Source organism: Carcharodon carcharias, chromosome 16, assembly GCF_017639515.1.
Source record: "Carcharodon carcharias isolate sCarCar2 chromosome 16, sCarCar2.pri, whole genome shotgun sequence".
In the NCBI taxonomy this organism is placed as follows: Eukaryota; Metazoa; Chordata; class Chondrichthyes; order Lamniformes; family Lamnidae; genus Carcharodon; species Carcharodon carcharias.
The window spans coordinates 67,183,269-67,207,939 of record NC_054482.1 but is presented as its reverse complement, the minus strand read 5'-3'; the positions used below and the strand labels follow the sequence as shown (position 1 = coordinate 67,207,939).

At 43.5% G+C, this 24,671-nt stretch overlaps 1 protein-coding gene across 9 annotated transcripts in view; it reads right to left on the bottom strand.

Annotated features, from left to right (window-relative positions):
- Positions 1–24,671, bottom strand: part of nfia (nuclear factor I/A) — a 529,589-nt gene that overhangs the window by 179,912 nt on the left and 325,006 nt on the right. For all 9 annotated transcript variants that reach the window (XM_041208194.1, XM_041208200.1, XM_041208198.1 and 6 more), the window contains one exon: positions 22,335–22,452. In XM_041208194.1, coding sequence (XP_041064128.1) covers positions 22,335–22,452 — 118 coding nt within the window. The remainder of the gene's footprint in view (positions 1–22,334; positions 22,453–24,671) is intronic.

The following is a 24,671-nucleotide window of genomic DNA, read 5'->3' as shown; positions in this document are numbered from 1 at the left end:
AACATAGGAATGCAGTGGCAAATTGTAGCACATCCACCATTGTTGTATACATGATTATCACAAACCAAAAAACAAGCCTGGAATTTGGCTGTCACTGAGCTATTGGAAAGCTTACGGAAGTAATGCATTGTAGACAGTAACAGCCAAGTCAACAAACCAAACTTGCATTTGTCATTCACAGATTGTAAATAATCCCCAATGCAGGAAAAGCATTCCTTTAACTGTAAAGTCAAATAACAAAGAATTTTCTTATAAAAACAAATGATCTGATTAGACAGATTGATGTATTTAAGGAGAAACTAGATCAGCAGATAAGGGAAAAGGCAATGGGAGGATATGATGATGTGGTTAGCTGAAGGGTAGGAGGGGGCTCACATGGATCAGAAACACTCGTATGGATCTATACGGCCAACTGGCTTGTTTCTGTGTGGGAAATACTTTTTATTACTTTGAACCAATGCAAATGAATCTCCACCATGCTGCTCCAACATGCATAACCAGTTGTAAGGTGATCCTGACTCCATTGGAGTCTCTGGTGAACTGTTATTTACATTCATCAGCACATGTCAATACTGGTGCATCTGGAGCCCTTACTGGCGGGAAGAGAGAAAATACAGTGCTTAAAAGCTGTGTATAGATAATACTGGCTAAACTGGCTTAGAAGCGCTTTAAGTTGCTCCCTTTATAAGATGACTGGCTTCAACGACTCAGATTTTCATCCTGGGTTATTCCAGCCATGATCCTAGCCTGCACTTAAATCCATTTAACTGGGCATTCGTGCCTTGCAAACTCCAGATCACTCATGGGCCAGGAAGCAGGAAATCCAGCAGATGATTCAAAACCACTAGCCTCACCTTTTATTACAACACAAGGCTTCCAAAGGACGATAGAACTTCACTTGCCCTGCCCCCACAGGAAATTCCCCTGGCTTGACATTCAGGTCATTCAATCTCAGAACAGAGGAATGCCCCACTGGCCCAGAGGAAATTTATGGCCAATATCCTTATAGGGAATGGAATAATTAACATTTGATGAATAATTTGAGGCTTGGAATGTAAAGCCACCAAAAATTATTTAGAGCTTTCTTTGGGCACAAAAGTACCGGACTTATAAAGAATAAAAACAAACATCTGTGAAGGATGAGACAGGCTGATGGGGAGTAACTTTCACAACACAGATTCGGCTGAACAAAACTTTGAAATATCTGTAGTTTGGGACTGTAGAAAAGTTAATAATGGTAGGAGAAACTCACAAAAAAATTCTTCCAGCTTTCAGACACTGAAGGTGGATTCTTATCAACACAGAGGGAGCTTTAGAAGTGGAGAATTTTTGAAAATTTCTTGTTGAATTTTCTCACCAACGCATTCCCACCTCCATTTGGTCTTGCTGGAGGTGGCTGCCACAGGAAATGATAACCCGCTTCACGCAGGCGGGCAGCCAATTAGGGCAATTAAGGCCCTATTTGGGTACCATTTCTAGAACCTGCTGGAATCTTCCCAATGGTGGACAGGCCGACCTCACTGGAGGCTGGCAACCACCCGCAAGCGGCCTTTCGGCATCAGGGGTGCCACCAGGGCCTTCTCTCATTCACCCAATCATGGAGCCACTGGGAAGAACATGCCACAGCCACAAACTATCCTATGGAGGGGTTTGTGCTCTGAAATGATTGTAAAATGGCGGCTGTGTACGTACTGGTGAAATTTCTTGACACCAAAGTTGATGGACAGGCCTTCTTTTTCTATCTATCTGTGAGTATCCCTTTCCCGCTGTGGTGAGCATGCTTGATACATAACCTATTGGTCGTTCCAAGCCATCATCCATCCAGTGACAGAGCACTGCTCCCACTCCGTAGAGAGGTGCGTCACATGTCAGCATCAATTCTTTCATCTGGTCATAATGCACTAATAGATTGGACGAGTGCAATATTTGCTTCACCTTTGTGAAAGCTTCTTTCTGGGGCGCCTCCCAAGACCACGTTGGTTCTTTTTGAGTACAGAATGCAGGGGGGCCAGCACTGTAAACAAATTGGGTAAGAACTGCTTATAATAGTTGATCAATCCTAGGAATGACATAGGAATGAGGCGCTCTTTGGAGCAGGTGCGTCTCTTATGGCTCTCACTTTCTCCCCAACCGGGTGGAGGCCCTGCCTTCTTCTTTCTAGCACAGACTTTAATCTCAGCCTTCTGTTTGGCTTCACTATTGGCTAGACTTCTCTAAGATGCAAGATCAACTTGTCTGAGATCAGTGGCTGAGTCTCCCAAAATTTCATTATCTGTCTGCTTCTTGGGAAATTCTGCGACTTTTGCTTCCAAAGCATCTTTGGCTTCATTTAGCCTATTCTTCAGCTCTTTGTGAGACTGCTAGCTTCACTGAGCTAGCAGTGCCTTGAAGTTTATCTGACCTCCTGTCTCCTGGTTGTATTCAGCTATACACAACTCCCAGGGCTTCTTCTGAGCCCTCTCCGATTACCAAGGCTTCCCCCATCCCTTTCTGATTACCAGGACTTCCTCTGAGCCCTCTTTGATCACTAGGGCTTCCCCTGAGCCCCCTCAGATTCCCAGGATCTCTCCTGAGCCCTCCTCAATCACCAGGGCTTCCCCTGAGCCCTCTTTACATTTCTTCTGCTGTGCTTCCATTCTGCTGTTTGAGACAGCCTTCATTTCTTCATGTTGCTGAATGGTGACACCTTCCTTTTGCACTTGATCTTGAAAGCCAAAAACCTGTTCTTTCAACTGTTTAATTTCTTGTTACTCACCCTCTGGGGTCTCATGTTGCCCTTGGCAGAGCTGTCCTCTCTCTGGGGTCTCTTGTTGCCTTCCTCAGAGTTACCATCTCTCTGAGGTCTCTTATTCCCTTTGGCAGAGTTGCCCTCTCTCTGGGGTCTCTTGTTGCCCTCGGCAGAGTTATCCTCCCTCTGGAGTGTCTTGTCCCCTTCGGCAGAGTTACCCTCTCTCTTCTTGTTGCCTTCGGCAGAGTTGCCCTCTCTCTAGGGTGTCTTATTCCCTTTGGCAGAGTTGCCTCCCCTCTGGGGTCTCTTTTAATTTCTGTCCAGAGCCATTTTTCTTGTATTTACCACTTTAAATGTATTGCCACTTTAAGAGCAGTCACCGTTTTACTTAAACTCATGCTGTCTCTGCAGCTGTTGGCTTTTCTGTGCTGTGTTTATGTTTCCTGAACTTTTCGAGTTTTGGTGGGATCCCTGTGATTGCAGGCCTTCTTCTCTTTCAATCCTGTGAAATTTCGTTCCTGTTTGGAAAAAAAAACAGCAACGATTTCTTCTCCTTTTTCTGGGCAATTCTGCAGAGTTTTTTTTACTTTTAAATTTAAAATTGCAGCACTGCTCTCTACTCTGACTGCCCCACTTTTTTTAACTTGCAAGTTGAGCACCAGTTTCTCTAACCTACTGAGCGTGCGGGGCTGTCGCCTACTTTACAATGCAAATACAGATTCTCTCTCTTTTCCAATATGTTGTTCACCCATCCTGTGGATTCTCACGCAGGGGTTCTGCAACACCGGTGCTATTCTTTTACTGGGTGTGCTCGGGGAGATTTCTCAGCCATTTGGATCTGGCCCCTTTCTTCTTTAAGTTAAAGTGAGAGCATGCCCGGTGGGGCATATTTTCCTTTCTTTTTAACTTGATTTCTTCTGTTCAATCCTGTTTTATCTTTGTCGTCAGTTTGTTGTAGGGTGGCCAAGTTTAACAATTAATGATAGAGTTGATCTGCAGACACTTCTTGGGTGGAAACATTAAATTTACTTGACAATATACTCATCAGCAGCTACATGTGTGCTTTCAACTCCAACGCTATCTCTACACTGCCTGCTGAGATAGCTAGCACCACTTTCCTATTGGTTACTATGGATCATGTGACCTTGCCTAACAAGTATTATTCTTAAAGGTACATCACACACTAAATCATGCCATAATTACTACATAAGCCACATTGATAAAGCTCCTGTTTTGTGTTCTTGAAACTACAAACGTAGTAACTGCTCTACATTTTGCAATCCATTAGAAGGATTGTTCCTCATTTAGCACAAAATTCAACCTTGCTATCGGCACACAGAAGTGGTGTAAAAACCAAACAATATCATTAAGAATTAAACATCTGCATAAATGCTCATATCCTAAAATGATCAAACCAGCCACAGAGGGATCGACAACCTTCAGTGGTGTGAAGCCAAATCTGTACAATGAGTAAATCCGCTTCCAAAGCAACATAAATAAAAGGGCCATGTGCATGTGTCCAATCATTGTAGCAAGGTATTATATCAGTAATCATTGAAGTACACTATACACACACAACCATTATCATATTAATGTGCTTTTGGTTCAATAGGATTCATTCATTAAATTCATGTTTTTAGGTGGGTGTATAGTGTTGGCTCATGTCAAGAGGTTCACATCATTCATCCTTACTGAGTTTATGATCACAACTGTAGGGAGGTTCTGAATAGAAGGTAACTGCTACTCCCACAGGGAGAGATTGGAGAACAGACACTAAAGCCCATGTCATACATATTCTAACTGGCAATTCTAGAGCACCAGTGACAGCTCAGGAGCAGGTCAGCCACCCACCTATTTTCATATCATAGGGTCATACAACTCAGAAAGAGGCCATTCAGCCCATAGTGCCAATTTTGGCGCTTTGAAAGGGCTATCCAATTAGTCCCAGTCCCCAGTTCTAATCCCATAAACCTGCAATTTTGTTCTCCTTCAAGTATTTATCCAATTCCCTTCTGAAAGTTACCACTGGATCTGTTTCCACTCCACTTTCTAGCAGTGAATTCCGGTTCAAAAAGCAATTAGCGAAAGAACTAGAGGAGAAATTTTCTCCCATAGTTCTTTTGTCAATTGCCTGAAATTTATGTCCTCTGGTTAGTAACCCGCCTGCTAGTAGGAACGGTTTCTCCCAATCTACTTCATCAAAACACCTTAATTTTCAACACTTCCATTAAATTCCCCCTTAACTGTCTCTGCCCTAAGGAGATATATGTGATGTGGTGAGGCCCAGCCAATGAATGCTGAAAAGGAGAAAAAGTGTTTTCTCTCGGGCCCTTAGTATTATTCAACCTGTCCGAAGATGGCAGGCCACAGTCCCGTCATAATCTTCAATGCAAGCTGCAGCATGCTGCGTCTCAGATTCTTAGTGCACTCATCATGCTGTTGGCAACAAACATGTTTTTGTATTAAATAATCTGACCTACATGACATCATTTTAGCCATTCATTATGCAAACCTAATAACACTAATAAAAAACAAAAAATTAGCCCTTTGAAGACAACAGTACATTCTCTCCAGCAAATCAGGAATCATAACAGAGGTGCTGAGAATACACACATGGCTAGTATTGTCATGCTGTGCATTTCCATTTTTGTTTGAGATTTACAGCATTTGCAATTTTTCTTTTAATCAAGAAAGACAAGCTAGATTTTTTATAGCAAGTTTGCTTTTGGTTTTGATATCTGGTACTGTTATAAGAAAAGTCAAGGACAAGAAAAAGCCATTCAGTCTATCAAAGCTCTTCCCATCATACCCTATCTCTCACATTAGAATGCATTGTTCCATTTTGAATGTTTCAAGATCTTTTTGCCTCTGCTACCCTCTTAAATAAAGAGTTGTGCAAAACAACAATAACAACTTCTATTTAATGTAATGAAATATTCCAAGGTGCTTCGCAGGAGCATTATAAAACAAAATAAGGGCGGAGTTTTCCGCGCCTGCTGGCATCGGACGTGTTTAGCGGTGTGAGTGGACAATATGGTGAGAGGGCCAAAAATCAGTTTCATGCTGTTATGAAACCAGCTTGCAATTGTCCACTCTGCCCACCAATGGCGAGCTACATTCCCCGCCATTGGGAACCTCATTGTAACACATCAGCATATCATTATAAGGCCAGCCCGCAGGAGTCATCTGCCCATATCAGCGGGAAAACGTGCCATTGCAGGACACGTCTTGACAAGTTTGAAGTGCACAAGTCAAGACTTAATGCCAGCGCCTTGCTCACATCGTGGACATCTGAGGAGCAGAAGATGCTGGAGCCCGACAGCAATGGCACACTGGCATGCTGGATGGATTCTCATGGATATGGTTCCACTGTGAAGCAGCTCATGGAAGTTTGAAAGTCACCGTTGAGGGTCTGCTCACAACAGATGATGGTCAAGGGGGTGGAGGAAGGCTCAGCTGTGTTTGGGAGAGGAAGATGTACCAGTGGCTGGGAAAGGAAGGTCCAGGAGCGACTAGCAGAGGAAGAGGTGTCAGGATGGGGTGAGGTTGGGAGGGGGGGAATGAAGGTGTCACGGAGGGGCTGGGGTTGGGGGGGGGGTGGTGAGATTGGGAAGAGGGAACGATAGTATCAGTGGGTGAGGTTGGGAGGGTGGAGGGGATAATGGGCAGAAGACGGAAACTGCAGAGGTAGGTGTAAGGTAGGGTGGAAGGTATAAGGGAAGGAGTTTGGAGGGGTGAAGGAGTCCAGAGAGGGGAAAGAGACCAGGGCAGGAAGGTGTGTGAAGAGGATAATTAGTCCAGGGGAAGAAGGAGTTCGGAAGGGAGGATGGAGTGCAGAGGGGGGAAGGAGTCCAAGAGGAGGAAGATGTGCAGAGAGGGGAAGGAGTCCAAGGGAGGAAACAGTGCAAAGGAAGGAACAAGCTTGGGGGGTGGAGGAGGAAGGAGTGCAGAGAGGGAAAGGAGTCCAGGGGGAGGAAGGGATCTTGGGGGGGAGAGGAAGGAGTGCAGAGAGGCCAAGGAGTCAGGGGAAGGAAGGAGTGTGGAGAGGGGCAGGAGTCTGGCAGGGGAGGAAGGAATAAGGGGGGCGGTGCTAAGGAGTTCCAGGGGGAAGGAGTTCCAAGGGGAGAAAGAGTTCCAAGGGGAGAAAGAGTTCCAAGGGGAGAAAGAGTTCCGAGGGGAGAAAGAGTTCCAAAGGGAGAAAGAGTTCCAAGGGGGGAAAGAGTTCCAAGGGGGGAAAGAGTTCCAAGGGGGGAAAGAGTTCCAAGGGGGGAAAGAGTTCCAAGGGGGGAAAGAGTTCCAAGGGGGGAAAGAGGTCCAAGGGGAGAAAGAGGTCCAAGGGGAGAAAGAGGTCCAAGGGGAGAAAGAGGTCCAAGGGGAGAAAGAGGTCCAAGGGGAGAAAGAGTTCCAAGGGGAGAAAGAGTTCCAAGGAGAGAGAGAGTTCCAAGCGTGGGCAGCTGAAGGCAGGGCCAACAATGGTGGATCAATTAACACTGGGGATGCACAAGAGGCCAGAATTAGACGAGTCTAGGGATCTTGGAGGATTTGGTGGGGGGGGTGCAGAAAGGATTACGGAGATAGGGAGGGGCAAGGTCATGGAGGGATTTGAAAACAAGGATGAGAATTTATAAATCAGAACGTTGCTTCACCGGAAGTTAATGTAGGTCTGTGAACATAGGGGTGATAGGGGAACAGAACTTGCTGTGAGTTAAGGCATAGGCAGCAGAGTTTTGGATAACATCACATTTACAGAGGGTGGATTGTGGGAGGAGAACCAGGGTGCATTGGAATTGTTGAATCAAGAGGTACCAAAGGCACAAATGAGGGTTTCAGTAGCAGATGAGCTGAGACAGGGTGAAGTCGGGTGATATTACGGGGGTGTAATGGGGTGGTCTTAGTGAATATGAGGTCAGATGTTCATCTCGGCATCAAATATGGCACCAAGACTGCAAACAGACTGGCTTAATCACAGACTTTTGCCAGGGAGAGGAATGGAGTCAGTAGCTAGGGAATGGGGTTTGGAGCGGGGATTGAAAACAATGGCTTCTGTCTTCCCAATATTTAATCGGAGGAAATTTCTGCTCATTCAGTACTGGATAAAACTAGAAAAACTACTCTTCCCTACAGGTCTCCATTCCAACCCATCACCATTATACAATTTCAGAAAAAATGGAGAACGGAAAAATTTCAATGCTGCAATAGATTTCAAATCAGAAAACTGCTAATAAAATTAATATCATCTCACCAACAGATTCACATCAATTTCATTAGAATACATTTATTAAAATATAGCTCAAATATTTCATTATTGTTTATTGACCCTGCTCACATTGCGGTAAAAGAATTCATTTATCATACAGCTCTCAAAACATTGATCATGGGCTGAAAAATGATCATTCTTTGAAGTCTGTTTTTTTTTAACTAATAACACCGCCATAAAATGCTAGGAAGAAAAGAGCACCCAGTTCATCCAGTCACTGAGATTTACTCAGTTCATGAGCATCTCCCTCCACACATCACCAAGCTGCATTACATTAATCTTGGAACTATCCTGTGTATACCAATTCCTTTCCTACCACTATCAAAATTGCATCACTGCATTGGGGGCCTGACCATTCTGGAAATTGCTGGACATGTGATCCCAGCAATAAGGTCAGGATAGGTCCAGGAGTCTCCAGTGCCCCAGCAGACTTCCCAGAATTCAGAAGGGGTTCCCTACGTTACATTCTGGTCAGCTCAGGTGTGCCCCATGCTAAAAGTGCTGGAGATCCTAAACAACTTGATTAACGGAGAGGCAGGGAAATGGGAAGAGGCTGCTGGGTCCTTCCAGGAACTATATTTTAAGTGCCTACAGAAATTCCCTTTATAAGGAAACCACATTTGAATAATTTTGAGACAATTCTTTATTTGTGGAGCTCAGGCTGGTATTGTGGAGCACATGTACACCCTTCAGTTTTTTTTATTCGTTTATGGGATGTGGGCATCGCTGGCTAGGCCAGCATTTATTGCCCATCCCTAATTGCCTTTGAGAAGGTAGCCAATATTACAGATATACTGTCACTAATCCTATTGGAGGGATACAAAGAGTCTCTATATTGGGTGAGGTGCCCACAGACTTGCCCACTTCTGCATCAATAGAATCCACTATGTAAGTTTCAGCCCATCCAGGCCCTGACCTAGTTCATTGCCCTTCCTGCACACAACTACTGGGTTTTCAGCCTCTTTCTCTATATTGTAGAATTATTTCTACAATTTTGCCAGTTACTATCAATCTTCTGCATTTCCCTCCAGAATGTGCATTCACTTGTTAACAAGACTGTTGCCATCCATGCAAAAATAAAATACCCCAGATGCTGAAAATCTGAAATAAAAACAGAGAATGCTGGAAATACTCAGCAGTTCATGGTGGAGAGAGAAATAGAGTTAACGGGTCAAATTTTATCTAAACAATCCCACATGCAGAAGAAAGGCTGTTACCAGGTTGGGAACCCATTTGCAATTGAAGTGGGCCTTGCCATGGCCCTTTAACTCAGCCATGGTATTAGCATCCCACTTCTGCGTTTCTCAATCAGAGAGGGTGGGCAATATGACCTACTGAATCTGTCAAAGGAAGGATTTTTAGCCAAAGAGATCTCCACAGGGGTCTGAATATTGATTTCTGTAGTTTCAACAACCATGGGAATAGGGTGGGAAGGATGCTTTTCAAGTCTCGAACTCTTACCTGGAGGTTCTCCTGTGAAATCTGAGGGACTGAAGTGGGATGAGCTCTCCCAATGACATGAGGAAGAGGACAGCCTCGCCAAACAGGCAGGCAAGGTTGGAAGTGGCCAAAGAAGTCAGCAGCAGGAGAGTTCTTTTTTATTCATTCATGGGATGTGGGCTTCGCTGGCTGGACCAGCATTTACTCCATCCCTTGTTACCCTTGAGAAAGTGGTGGTGAGCAGCCATTCTTGAGCCACTGCAGTCCATGTAGTGCAGATACACCCACAGTGCTGTTCGGAAGGGAGTTCGAAGATTTTGACCCAGCGACAGTGAAGAAAAGGCGATATATTTCCAAGTTAGGATGGTGAGTGACTTGGAGGGGAACTTCCAGGGTGTTCCCATCTATCTGCTGCCCTTGTCCTTCTAGATGGAAGTGGTCATGGGTTTGGAAGGGAATGCCAAAGGACCTTTAGTGAATTCCTGCAGTGCATCTTGTAGAGTGTGAGCTCTCAAAACTGGGGACAGTACACATGAGGTTCAAGGACCCCTGGAATGTGGTAAAGCTGAGTGACATAACACATTCAGGTGCCAATCCCCACACTCTGACTTCCCCAGCATTCTTCTGTGCAGGATTCCTCAGAACAAAACATCTTGGAGATCCATTCATTCCTCTCTCTCCAGGAACATTCTCTCATTCCCAACTGAACAGCCAACTCTTAGACACATCTTTGTGCCATCTCACTCCCAAGCCTTACAATCACTCTCCACAAACATTGTCCTTCCCTCCTCTCCACACAATCCATTTCTCACATTCACAGCTCTACTTTCTCACCTTTCAGGAGAGAGTGCAAAATTCCAGGGAACAGCAGGGAACCAGCGGAGCCCTCCAGAGGTAGCCACCTTGACACCCACTGGCAATGCATGCCTCCTGGTCCACTAGGAAGGCAATCTCTTTCCAAGGAGGCTGCAGATGCCAGCAACAACCTTCCATGAAAGTCTAAGCCTTCTGAAGCATTGGTGCTCTCATATTTGAGAGAGCTGATCGTCTGCCTGTAGACCCTATGTTGCAAATCTCGCCTCCTTGGAGCTGGATATCTGCATTCACCCTGTGCATGTGGCCAAGGAGAAGGCAGCTAGTGCTCCTTCAGCTGTTTGTGTGGATGTTGCAGCTCCTCTTGGTCCTCATCAGATATCCAACGTCCAAGGTAAAGCTGCAAAAGTTACTCCCATACCACAGTGATGGCTGACAGCACGGAAGTGTAGATCAAGGTGAGTGAAGTCTAAGACAGATGAATCGACGTCCATGAAGCTGGAAATCAACTGCCAAGCAGTAACGAACATACGAATTAGGAGCAGAAGCAAGCCGGTCCTGACAAAAGGTCATTGACCCGAAATGTTCACTCTGTTGCCCTCTGCACAGATGCTGCCTGACCTACTGAGTTCTTGTCATCCGTAACCATATTGTGGATAACTCCATGGGCTTATTAGATACCTGCCTGAGGAATGATGACACCTTCCCCCTAAATGAAGCATCCCTCCATGCCTGTGCCTTCCACCCAACATCCCTGGTGTGCAAAATCAATCCAAACTTTTCGTCGTGTACATAAATAGAAAAAAATGAGTGAGGAGAGGAGGCACAGCTCTTGTACTCCAACACTGAAGTGGTGCAACTCCTCCCAACAAATAGACTGAAGTAAATACAAAACAAAAAGGATCACTTCAATTCAGACTGACAGAAAGGTGGAAACAAGTGGATAAACTGGAGCAACCATTTTGATATGCAACAAGCAGATAAAATGTTGGAAGCCTACAGGGCTCAAACATACTATGAGAAACTATGCCAGCAACAAATGCTATATCTGCACCTAGCTCTCCTCAACACTAAGCAAGGATCTGTTTAAATACCATTGCAAATAACTTCGTCCAGACCTAAACTGCCCATGGGCTGAACAACTGGCAGTAGCAAAGCAGGCTGAGTCATAAATGGTGCTTATATGTTCGCTGTATTTTTTGATCATACTTGAATAGATTAACTAATTTTTCCACAATAATACCGTAAAGACACATGGGTAGCACTATTAATTTTGGCACAAAAGAGTTGGAGGTTCAGCTGCATCAGGTGTGCTTTAGGGTGTAAAAGTCCACTTCCAGCAAAAGTACCAGTACCAGCTGCAACAAGGGAGGTCCCTGCTAGAGTTAATGCAGTTACGAAAGTTATTTCAGCCTAGCTTTAAGTAAGGATGTAAAAGAAAGACTTGCATTTCGACTTGCAAGCCTTGTATTCTAGTACAAAGGAAAATGGTTGTGGTTGTTGGATGTGAATCATCTCAGTCCCAGGACATCACTGCAGGGCTTCCTCAGGGTAGTGTCCTAGGCCCAAACATCTTCAGCTACTTTATCAATGACTTTCCCTCCATCATAAGATCAGGAGTGGGGATGTTCGCTGATGATTGCACAATGGTCAGCACCATTTGCGATTCCTCAGATACTGAAGCAGTCTGTGGCCCATATGACAACATTCAAGCTTGGCCTGATAACTGGAAGTAACATCAGTGCCACACAAGTGCTAGGCAATGAGCATCTCCAACAAGAGAGAATCTAACCATCTCCCCTTGATAGTCAATGGCATTACCGTTACTGAATCCCTCACTATCAACATCCTGGGGATTAACGTTGACCAGAAACTGAACTGGACTAGCCATATGGAGAATATGGCTACAATAGCAGATCAGAGCTGGGAATTCAGAGGCAAGTAATTCACCTTCTGATTCCCCAAAGCCTGTCCACCATTCACAAGGCTCTAGTCAAGAGCTTGATGGAATACCCTCCGCTTGCCTGGACAAGTGCAGCTCCCACAACACTCAAGAAGCTTGTCACTATCCAGTACAAAGCAGCCTGCTTGATTGGCACCACATCGGCAAACATTCATTCCCTTCACCACCAATCTACAGTGACAGCAGTGTGCACCATCTACAAGATGCAGGAATTCACTAAGGCTCCTTAGACAGCACCTTCCAAACCCACAACCACTACCATCTAGTAGGACAAGGGCAGCAGACAGATGGGAACACCACCATCTGGAAGTTCCCCTCCAATCACTCACCATCCTGACTCAGAAATATATCGCCGTCCCTTCACTGTCGCTGGGTCAGAATCCCGGAACTCCCTTCCTAAGAGCACTGTGGGTGTACCTACACCACATGGACTGCAGCGGTTCAAGAAGGCAGCTCACCATCACCTTCTCAAGGGCAACCAGGGATAGGCAATAAATGCTGGCCCAGCCAGCGAAGCCCACATCCTATGAATGAATTTTTAAAAAGCACCTTTCACAATGCCAGGACTTTCTAAATGTTTTATGGTCAATGGTGTACTTTCTTTTTTATTCATTCATGAGATGTGGGTGTTTCTGGCTAGGCCAGCATTTATTGCCTAATGTGGCATTTATTGACTTGAGGCATAATGACTGTTATAACATAGAAAACATGGCAATCAATTTGCACACAGCATGGTCCTGCAGACAGCAATGAGTAGACTGCCTAATCTGTTATAGTGACATAGGTTGAGGAATAAATATTGGCCAGGTCACCATGATAAACAAAAAAACATTTGCTGGCACCGGGAAGATGGCTAAGACACTGTACGCCTTCATATTGAAATGTGAAGCCTATCACTCTTGGTACAAAGACAAGCTATATGTTATGAGAGTTACCATCTGAAGCAGTGCACACAACCACTGCCCTTTTGCACGCACTATTTATATCAAAGCTGTTGGATCTAAGGAACAGCAACAGATATTGAGTTATCTTGGCTGATGCGCTCCATGACCATGAGGAGCTTGCTCAATGGAGCCAGTTCTCCTTCAAATAATGTAGTCACAGTGGATTGCTCCACAGCACAGCATTTTGATTGCTTCCTGGATAATGGCTACTGACATTTGGAAAGATGTTTCAGTAGTCTGATAGGACCACACTATTATAACTCAGTGCAAACCCTTTTTCATGTTGGCTATCAGAAGTGTTGTCTTTCAGATGAAATGTTGTGTTTGCCCTCTTAGGTGCTGTTTAAAGATCCCATGGCATTATCTGAAGAGCAACAAAGCACTCCTGGTTCCTAGTCAACATTTATTCCATGTCAAACATCACTAACAGGATTATCTGGTCATTGATCTCAGAGCTGTTTACTCAATCATGTATGCAAATTGTTGTGTTTTCTCTACATTATAAAAGTACTTAATTGGCTGTGAAGTGCCTTGGGTCATCCTCAGACTCATTAGAATCACAGAATAGAATCAGAGAATGGTAATGGCACAAAAGTAGGCCATTTGGCCCTCTGCATAAGTAATTTAGTTATATAAATTCAAATTCTGCTTTTCTTTTTATTCTTTCATGAGATATGATGTTGCTGGCCATTCCTTCCCTTAATTCAAAGAGCTCTTGTTCCCACTGATGCCACGTGCCATGCACAAAATGAGGGATCTCTATCACAAAACAAAAACAGAATTACCTGGAAAAACTCAGCAGGTCTGGCAGCATCGGCGGAGAAGAAAAGAGTTGACGTTTCGAGTCCTCATGACCCTTCAACAGAACTAGGTGAATCCAAAGAGAGGGATCTCTATCACTGGGTGAAAGAACTGTGCCCATCTACCTTAACTGTCTTTCCATTGGGAAAAATGAATTGTCTCTGTATACTGCAATGATCACCTGCAGACTGCCAGATGCAGCAGATGTGCCCTGTGATAGATTTTAACGATTTAATAGCATGAAAGTTTCATGTTGTGGATAGATTTTCTTCTATGGAAAAGCTAACCTTGCTACAACTGTTGCTAGCAGGTTATCCTGTAGCCATTTGTGTGGAGCAGTGGGGCCAAAGAGGCATCTCCTGTGACACGTTCAGGGTGTGCTGGGTTCGAGAAATGTGGATCCTGGGGCGATGACAGGAAAATACAAAAGACTCCTCCATGCTGCTGTACTTGGATTAGTTTGGTTTTTCATGACCTCAAAATCCTAAGATGCACAAAGATGAAGAAAATCAATTGTCCCATCCTAATTCACCAGCCAGTGTTTGGCCTAGTCACCCAATTTATTTAAGCCATTCTTCAATTTTATGGGCTCTTACAATTCCAATGTTCCTCTGAATTTGATACCAGCTACAAACTTGACTAATTTACACTGAAGGCTGAATTTCACGCTCCCCCGCTGTGGGTTTTTAGACCGGGGGCGGGGGGAGTTGGTGTGGGTGGGAAGCGAAATTTAATAAACAGGATTCTCTCCAAATTCCCGTCTGCCCCAACATCGCAGCAATTTTACACTGGGACAGGCAAGGCCTTGAACAGGAAGCCTGCTCTTGCCCCAGTTGAGGTCCTGAAGTGGCCAATTATTGGTCAATTTATTTCGTTTCCCATGCAGCTTTAATTTTTAGGATTTACCTGGTGTGGGGGAAGCCCTGAAAAGAATGGGCTTAGAGCTCAGGTGGGAAGGGGGTAGGGCATCTCCATCAGAATACCCCTTCTGACTGCGGGCGCTTCCCCATTAAGGTCCAGTAGCCACTGGATCTCCCACTGCCACCATGGCCTCTCTGCTGACACCCCGATCACCCCCTTTGTGCCCTCCAGTCCTTTCCTAGTCTCCATGCCCTGGGACCCCTTAAACTAACCTTGTCCTCTGGTCCTGGGACTTAGGCTCAGGCATGTTGATGCACTTTCTCTTCAGTCCACTGCAGCTCTTGTCGCTGCAGGGGCTGGAGAGCCTGATGGCCAATCAAATTGGCTGGAAGCTCTCTAAGGTGGGACATCCTCCCAAATGAGGGTTGGAAGTCCTGCCAGCAGCCAAATGACGCTCATTCAGGTGTGAAATGGCTGCAGGGCACTCGGAGTCAGCGGGACATCATGGGGGGAAGGAAGACACCGCCATCTGAAAAATTCAGGCCCAAGTTTCCGACTGCAAGATATCAATTAGAAACAGTAGTGGTTTCAAAATGAGTGTTGGGGCAGCCCACTCAGTTCTTTTACTTGCCCTGAAATAACCCCACTAACTACTACTATTCAGCCAATTTCTTATCACCAGCCAATTTTTATCCTTGAATCCCCAAAGTTTTGAAATTAACTGGGATCCTTTTATATGGAATTTATTTTAAATGCCATCTGGATGTCTAAGTACTCAATGTTGCAGGGTTTACCATAGTCGACTTGGGCTATCACCTCCTCCAAGAGATCAAGAAAGATGGTCTGCCAAAGGTACGTTGACTGAGATTTACTATATTTTACAGCAAGACTCTGCAGCACTGGCAGAACATCAGAATGTCTTAGCATTAGGGTTTACCAAAGGAAAAAGTTAATTCCTGTATTATTTTTGTTTGAGGAAGATGGCCACTGTTGCCAGGCTTCATGTGTGCACCTTCTTGAATATTATCACAAACTTGTCTCTTTTCTGTTCCAGTTAATTAAGGGTCCAATAATAAAAATAAGCTACTATCAATCTACTATTCATTGATTTTACTTTTTATTTGACATTTTAATCCTAAGGTTTTGCTCCTTTTTGAATTAAAGAAATGTGATATAATTATTAGGCAACATTCTTTCAATTTTATCCTTTCTAACTTTCTGTTCCTTTCACGCAGGAACATCCATGTTTGCCAAATATTCCTCATTTTCTTTCAAAAACAGAAAACATAACTCAAGCTTGAAGGAGCAAGAGGAAAGTGAATCTTAAACATCATTTGGTTGACAGATGAAGATACGCTTATTTAACATTAATTTTTTTTAAGGTGGGAAGCAGCTTGCTCATTTTTCCAAAGAGATTAGACCATTACTCAGTTTGCTTGCAGCAATCTAGAGTATTGGGACCTAATAGAAATGCACAAAGCACATTTTTCCTTACAAGCAGTACATTCAGGCACAGGTTACCACATCATTTTAATGTCTTGTAAACTATCCCTATATCCATCTGAACCCAAATCTCTGCTGCTGATAGGATAAGTGGGGAAGCCTGCTCCCACACAGTATGGAATTGGACTTAGAACCTCCATGGTCACAATATAGTGCCATTACATTATCAATTTTCCTTCCTAAAAATCATGCTCATGTTTCGCCTGGCAAAAAAAAAGTGATGGGATAAGGACACCAAAGTTATTTTCTCTTCAGCGTATAAAATCAGTGTCAACTGCTCATCAGAATAAAATCCAAATGCATTATGCTGCAGGAAAGTTAAACCAAATATATTTGGAGATAAGCTACTTTAGAAATCACATGGTCCACAGTAGGGGAAAAAATCCAACTTTTTGCTTTTTCTACATTTTATTCAAATCATCATACAACACTTGAAATCCTTATATCACATATAGAGTCAAACAACTTACAAAGCAAATAAGGAAGGATACAAATAAATTACTGGGTTATTATCTAGGCCCCTGCATTTAATTGTTTTTTTATTAGTAACCAGAGCACTGTAATAAGGATAATTTGTTATTCTAATTAAGTACATATTCTGCTGCACTTGAAATGGCTGAAATCAAGACAAAATTACCTCAAAACAAAGTCTTGCACACCGATTTTGGATTCTAAGTAACACATTTAACAGCAGAAGGCAATGATGGTGTTATGCATTCGTGGTTCAAGGAGATAATCGTGTAGAAATTGGGCTTGATAGTGCTTGTCTTTTGGGCACGAGTGTCCTTAATGTTCCAAAATGCCATCAAGGTGCATGTACACACTTGTAATGTGAAGCATAATGGACACTTTTTTATAAAGGGGATAGCGTGTGCACATTTAATGTCCATTGGAAATATTCAGAGTAGGCAGTTAATGACCTAAATTAATGTGCAACGCTGATTTGACACCAACCTTACCATTCTAGATTCCCCAGCCAGTGGAAACAATTTCTCAGTGATGTCAAGCCTCCCTGTCAAGCCTCTTCTGAGCCTTGCATGTTTCAATGAGATCACAGCTCATTCTTCTAAACTCCAGAGTATAGGTCCAATTTAAATAGCCTCTCATCATAGGGAAATGCTCTCAACCCAGATACTAATCTAGTGATCCATTGCAGCACAACCCCAATGGAAGAATATTCTTCCTTAATAGAGACCAAAACTGTACACTGTGGTCCCACCAAAGTCTTGTACAATTGAAGAAAGGCTTCCTTATTTGTGCACTCCAAGCCCATGAAATAAAGGCCAATATACCATTTGCCTTCCTAATTGCTTGCTGTACCTGCACGCTAAATTTCTGTGTTCCATGTACTAGTGTTGTATCATGCTTGGGTCCATAAGTGTGTTGACGGAGTTGGCTATCAGTTCCATGCTGGAACAATGGGCTTCAAGCTCTGAAAAATTCTGTGTTAAGCTACTGACTGACTCTTCCATAATCTGACATTAACTGCAGGCGTTCTTGCAGGCTTCTCAATGAAATAAGAATTTTGTTGTGTATATTGATCAGCCTTTTCTGTAATCTGGCCCATCAAAGTTCTCATCTAGCCCTATGCATCTGTACTATTCTTGTCCCCTGTTCTTAGCTGCTCCAGACTTATGCCCAGTATCTCATCAAATGCAGTTCCCATCTCTATGCTATCCTCTATGATACACACATTGTCAGTATCTTGTGGCTGCAAGTGTGAAATCATTATGTGTTCATCACCACTGCCTTCTTGGTCAGGTTCCACTCCCTGGCCAGGTTGCACTTTGTGGATATCTGAGGGGAAAAGGTACAAGGGTAAGACTGTGATGAGGGAAAGGGGAAAGTAAGAAGGACATGTTTACACCATCTGCAGTTTCTCAGTCAACAAAAATTATGCAATGAGGGGCAAGAGGATGTGAGAAAAAGGATTAAGTATAAGAACACCATCAACTTCAATGGATTAAACCCCAATGGTAGCCAAGGCCTCAGCAATGGCTTTTTCAATAATTGCCAGCACTGTCTTCCCCATGGGGACAGGTATGCCTGTCCCCCTTCCAGTTAGTTCCTGTTGTTTCCATCTGTGCACCACCTTCTGCAAGAGAGAGTGATTGTCCTGCAACATGTTGGGGTTATGTGGCTGTCATGACTGAATAACTGGCAATATGTGCAAGCCATGAGATGTGTGTGTCTGTGTGTGGTTTACAGCAGTGCTAAGAGTGTGAAAGTGATGTCAATCATTTGAATGTTACGTATGGGTGCTGATTGAAAGAGGCTGCTGGTAGGTGAGTGATCAGGGTGTGGTGATTTGAACAGAGGCTGAGGCTACTGGTTCAATTGACAGCATATAACATTTTAAGTTGCATTCACTGACCTTGCAGTACTGCATCTAGCTCCTCATGACTAAATTCCTGGCATTGATCTCCACAGTTAATTGCTCCTATTGCCTTCTCACCATGTGAGAAAGGTCTTCTGTGCCTCTGTGGACACAGGTCATCTCTCGTCCCTTTCAACTCCTCCACCAAGATCTCCGATGCAGCTTCAGCAAATCTTGGTGCATTCTCTGTTCCGTATTCAGTCTTTGTTGTTCGTTGCACAGCACTATTCTGAACTACCTTAGCACCTCCAGCAGCCACAATGCACTTTCCCTTCAAGAGGTGCAAGCTAGCTTTAAGCAGATCAGCCTAGCTTGAAGTAACAATATGAGGCCTCCTGCTGATGCATACAGCCAATAAACAACACGATTAGCACTGACTGCATGCGGCAATCATTATAATAAGCAGGCTGCATTAAGATGGGGCGCTGCCTGCATTACACTTAAAGGGGATGGGGTAATTGCGTATTGCAATCCTGCACCTGTATTTGGGTGCTATCCAATTTAGCCCCCATATGTTGGACATGAGCTTATCCCATTTGCTGAGTTCTAGGTACTTCAATATTGAGAACTACTGACTGGAAGGACAAACCATCTTTTTGGGCACAAAGAATGATTAGTGGATGGGGTGGGAGGGATAGCCCATTACATCTGGCTGCTTTTGTGTATCCCTTAATGCTAGTGGATGTATTCAAGTGCAACAGCAGCAGAGACATGTGGCACTTGTTCTCTTTGTCATGAATAAAGCATGCTGCAAAGGCCCAGAAAATACAAGGAGAGAAAAAGGTTGCTTTCAGAGAAAGTTGCACCCTCAAAAGAAACGTGAAAAAAAGGACCTGTCATTGGTGCGAAGTGCCAGAGTCTGAGGCATCCAGAGCCAAGAGGGATGGCTGCACAGAATGATGTGCCAACTGGATGCATGTATGAATGGCTATTTTACAGAGACCAGTCAATTAATCATCTGATTATCCTCTTGATCATAGAAAACTGGATGGTTCATAAGAAAATCAAAATAAATCATGAGGATTGGAGCAGCATGTAAATTAAAAAAAAAATCAAACCAGCATTTTCCTCTATTGCTATGAACACTTAGGCCTACTTGGCTTCTAAGTAGTTGATTTTCCCCATTTCTCCTAAGGAAGTCTTCACGATTTAAATGACACATCTAATGAAGTAATTTTTCAATGTACCCCATAAACGGTCTCTGTTGCTCGATACTAAAGAGCTCTGATGTTAATTCACTCATTACTGAATCTATTTTTGGACATTTTGTTTTAACTTTTTCTAGTTCCGATGAAAGGTTATTGACCTGAAACATTAATTCAGTTTCTCTCTCCACAGATGTTGCCTGACCTGCTGAGTATTTCCAGCATTTCCTGTTTTCATTTCAGATTCCCAGCATCCACAGTATTTCGCTTTTGGATCAGAGGGAAAGAAAGATTGGATTAAGAGGGAAACAGACAGACACAAAGGAAGATGAAGAAAAAACTTTAAGACGACATTTTATAAATCTAAAACAACTTGAAGGAGTGAAACTCTGCATTTTTAATTGTTAACTTTCTGGGCAATAGGGCAGTCATTAACAATTATTACATTTTTATAGGGTACTTACCTTGTTAATTAATTAAACTTTCTGCAGTGAGTATAATGGGCAATTAATGTGCAAATGATCAACTTCATGAAACACAGGACGGTTAATGGCAAGATACCATATTCGCAAAGCTAACAGCCAAGCAGCGCAAATCACCGGGAACTTGAAATTCATGGTGTAGCTCTTCCTTGTCACATGTTCCTGGCCGATTTGCACATTAATCATGATATTTGTTACTCATACGACACTGACCTGTAACTTCCAAGATCTGGGGCACTGTACCCGGGGGGGTACCCCAAAGATGCGCTGGGGAACCCCCCACAGATGTTCCCAGATGAGGATTGCAGGTCAATTGCCAGGGAAAGTCAAAGATCTGATGGGGAATTGCCTTGCACTGGGAACCATCCAAAAGTGTGATTTAAATCGCAAACTTTGAATGGTTCTGACTGTCTTATAGCAATAGTTACCCAGAAGAAGTTAGAAGAATTAAAATCACTTCAAGCTTCTGAGTGACTACAGTACAAACCTCCACCGACCCCACCACGGGGCTTACTGACTAATCCCCATCCCTCCAATGCCCCATGGGACCTCCAACTAAATCTGCACCATGACTACAAACTGCCGCCCCCAAAGATACACCCTGACCCCCCGTGGGAACTCCCCTGAACCCTCTTTAGCCCCCACACGCCCCTGGCAACTTCACAACACCACCCCCCCAAACACACGATGACCCTAAACCCACCCCGACCTATAAGGGATTCCCCTGGCTACATACCCCCCACAACCGACTACAACCCCCCACCACTGACCACACCCCTTGCGACAGCACCCCCACAGGCTGTAGCACTGACCCTTCCCTTCACTGACGACCCACCTCAGCACCTCCAACCGACACCACCCCTCCAAATCCTACCCACTTACCTTACAAACCTACCTTCTCCATGGCTTGAAAGTACCTGGACCTTTAAACTTACCTGATTCACGGCAGCTAGTGCCGTAAAAGGGGATGTGGCTTCCTTACATCCAACTGTGCAACCCTCGACCGAAGGCCTTAGGAGCGCACTGTCCTACATAGTTCTCATCCGGCCTGAGTTGGAAGGTCGGACGAGAAAGGATTGCCTAAATTGCTCCTAGAAAACTAGGAGCGAAGTGGCAATCTAACACTAACTGCCACTCCACAGAAGTTCAGGTCAATTATTTTCTCAGCAAAATCTGGCCCAAGATCTCATTCACTGGCCCATATTCTCACTTAGTGTTAAAGATACTCTAAGTCTATACATCCATTTGTGATGCTAACTTGCTTTATTCTTGGAACAAATTGTATGGCTTTCTTCAAACAAAGGAGACACAGAGCGAGCATAATTAATAAGAATTTCTGAAAAATTCTAAAACAGTTCCCAATATTTCACAGAAGCAAACCTCAATGAAATGTTAACAATCAAAAGATGGCATTGTACTGAGAGTTCATGAATCATCACGCATGGTTAATGAGAGGGTTGTTGAAAAAGAACCTAGAATTAACATACTAAGACCGAAGAAGCATCCTTTGAAGAGATCTGTGTCACATTAAATCTGCATAATGGTCTAAATTTGGCATGTAATTCAGTATTATAGTAAAACAGGAGTCTGAAAATGAACATCTTTAGTACCACTGTCAAAAATCATTATGTGGCACACTATTGGGTGTATTTTTGGGGTTAGTGGAGAAACTAATGACATAAAAATGAGAAGACATCCAAATTATAGAGTCTTATCAGGTCCAGCGGCAAAACAGAATTTCTATTTGATACTATTATTGACAATAAGATATATTGCCTTAAACATCCAGTCGTAGCATCATCACCACAGGTCATTTAAAAGGCTAAGTCTAGTTTCCAATGACAAACTCCTGCACACATTTGTCTAAAATTATTTTGTAACAACCTATTGCATCATTCCCATTCCAAACAACCTGAGGCTTTATCTTGGAAAATATTTTATTTTAACTTTACAATAATGAACTCTTAGTAACCGCAAACCCACAGGCTATTTAATGATTCTGTATAAATCTTTTAATTACCTGCTGGAGGACGTGCTGGGCAAAGACCTCCTCATGGCCCCAGGGCTCATGCTATAATACGAAGATCCCTCCAAATCTGAGAGGGAGAAATTCGGGCCTGTTCCGGCAGCTATTGGCGCTGGGAAGTGTAAAGAAAAACAAACATTTTTTTTAAAAAAGGGAAAAATTAAAAACTTTTGAGACTTTTCAGATTTACAATGAAGTTGCATTACATTTGCAGTCAACTTATTTTTGGCAGTTTGTGCTTGGCAGACTTTTAATGAGATAATGCATAATGTCTATAAATGTGTGGCAATAATGGTAAGTAGCATGACTGATTAGTACAGGATTTTACCTGAGTTCAGGCCCATCTCAATTCAGAAGCCTTGTAGCAAGAAAGCTGATGCAGTGTATACAATAATGTACCAGGAGAAATAGCCACAATAGTCCCAAAGAAAATCAATGCTACCTAAAATATTAAATGCCAAACCTTAAGGTCTTATCTTTTGCTTCTTTAGGTCTGAATACTAAGGGCATTTGTTTTTAAAGACAGTTATTTTTTAACATTAAAATGACAGTATTCTTTTTGTTGCCTAATGTTGTCCAGAATTAAAAACTGTCTAAAACAAAGCTATACAAGAACCCAATTATTCATTTAAACTTCGTAAAAGATAATTTTGGAAATCTTAAGTGGCTACAATGTAGCCAAGATCAGAATAATAATTGCGCAGAGATCTGAAATAATCTTTTCAAAAGTTAAAAAAAAGGATTCCACATAATTACGACTAACTTCATTGGTAAAGAACTCAAGAATCAGGTGGTCTAACTGATGTATAGTATTGTAACATGACTGGACCAACAATATTTGAGAACCGACATAAGCTATGTTCTTTGAACATATTTCTTGATCTAGGTATAATAGGGCAGGATTTTCGGGTCATCGGGTGGGCGCAACAGGTAGGCCCACGATCGGCCGGGAAACAGACTGCCGCCCGCGATCAGCCCCCGACCGCGATTTCAGGCTGGCTGGCCAATTAACAGCCAGGCAGTGTGAAAGGTGTGCTGAGAAGCTCAGCGCTGCTGGGGTGGGGGTGGGAGGAGCGCAAGCGCTGAAGTCTTGTGTGGGGGAGTGCACACTGACAGCTCCCTGAAGGCACAGAGCTGCCTCAGGGAGCTGAAGGCTTTTAAAATGAAAAATAAACTTTTTACATATGATATAAACATGTCCCCACATGTGACTCAGTCGCATGAGGAGGACATATAAGAAAGGATGTTAAAAATTACATATATTTTTAGTAATGGTTGGAAACCTAATCCCACCCGTGGATGAGGTTTCGTTAAAAATGCAAAGGCCGCCTGGCCTATTCGTCTGCCCGCCAACCGAACAGTTAAGCAGGCAGCAAGTAATGCAACTTAATTAATTACTTAAGAGCTTTAATAGGCCTCTTAATTGTCAGTGGGCATGCTGCCACTTCTTGCACGCACCTGCCAAGCACAAGATTGTGAGACTGCGCGATGATGTCGGGACGCTCGGCCAACGTCAACGTGCACTATTTCATTCCCGTTTGGGTTGGGCGCGTGCCTGCCCGGAGAATGAAAAATTCTGCCCATCAAATCATAGTTTTGTTAGACTCCCAAAGCTTAGGTTCATAAACATGTTTAGAAACAAATTAACAACAAATATTTAGAATCACAGAGATAGTCGTTTATTTTCAATTTTAACTTTATTGCAAAATCCTTTTCCATCTTAAATCATAATAATGTTCATTTTACTAAAAAGACTTACAGTGGGATTTTCCGCACCCACCCACCGCTGGGATCTTCCGGTCCCGCCACAAGTCAATGGACTTCTGGCTGGGGCGCCATCTCGCCCACGGCAGGTCCCACCCACGATAGGGCTGGAAAATCCCAGCCTTAGTCTGGATAGTAAACATGCATTATACTGCATATGGTGTGTACAGTGCACCTTCAGCAGTATAACACCTATCATGAAGCTATTAATGTATACAATATTTTAGAAAATGTTTTTCTTTTAAAATAGAGACCAGAATTCTGACGTCGGCATGTGGGGTGGGCCCACCACACCAATATGTAAAATGATGCACAGTGACGTCAGACGTGCATCTCGACATCATCGCACGTCATTTAGATATTACGTTTGGCGGGCACACGCCAGAGGCGGCTGCACGCCCACCGAACTGTCAATGGCCTATTCTGAATATAAAAACATGTCCCAGCTCATGTGACACTGTTACATGAGGGGACATGTCTAAATAATTGTTAACTTTATTCTTTAAAAGCTTTTATGTCCATAATCTCCCTGGAGCAGCTCTGTGCCTCAGGGAGATTCCTGGAATC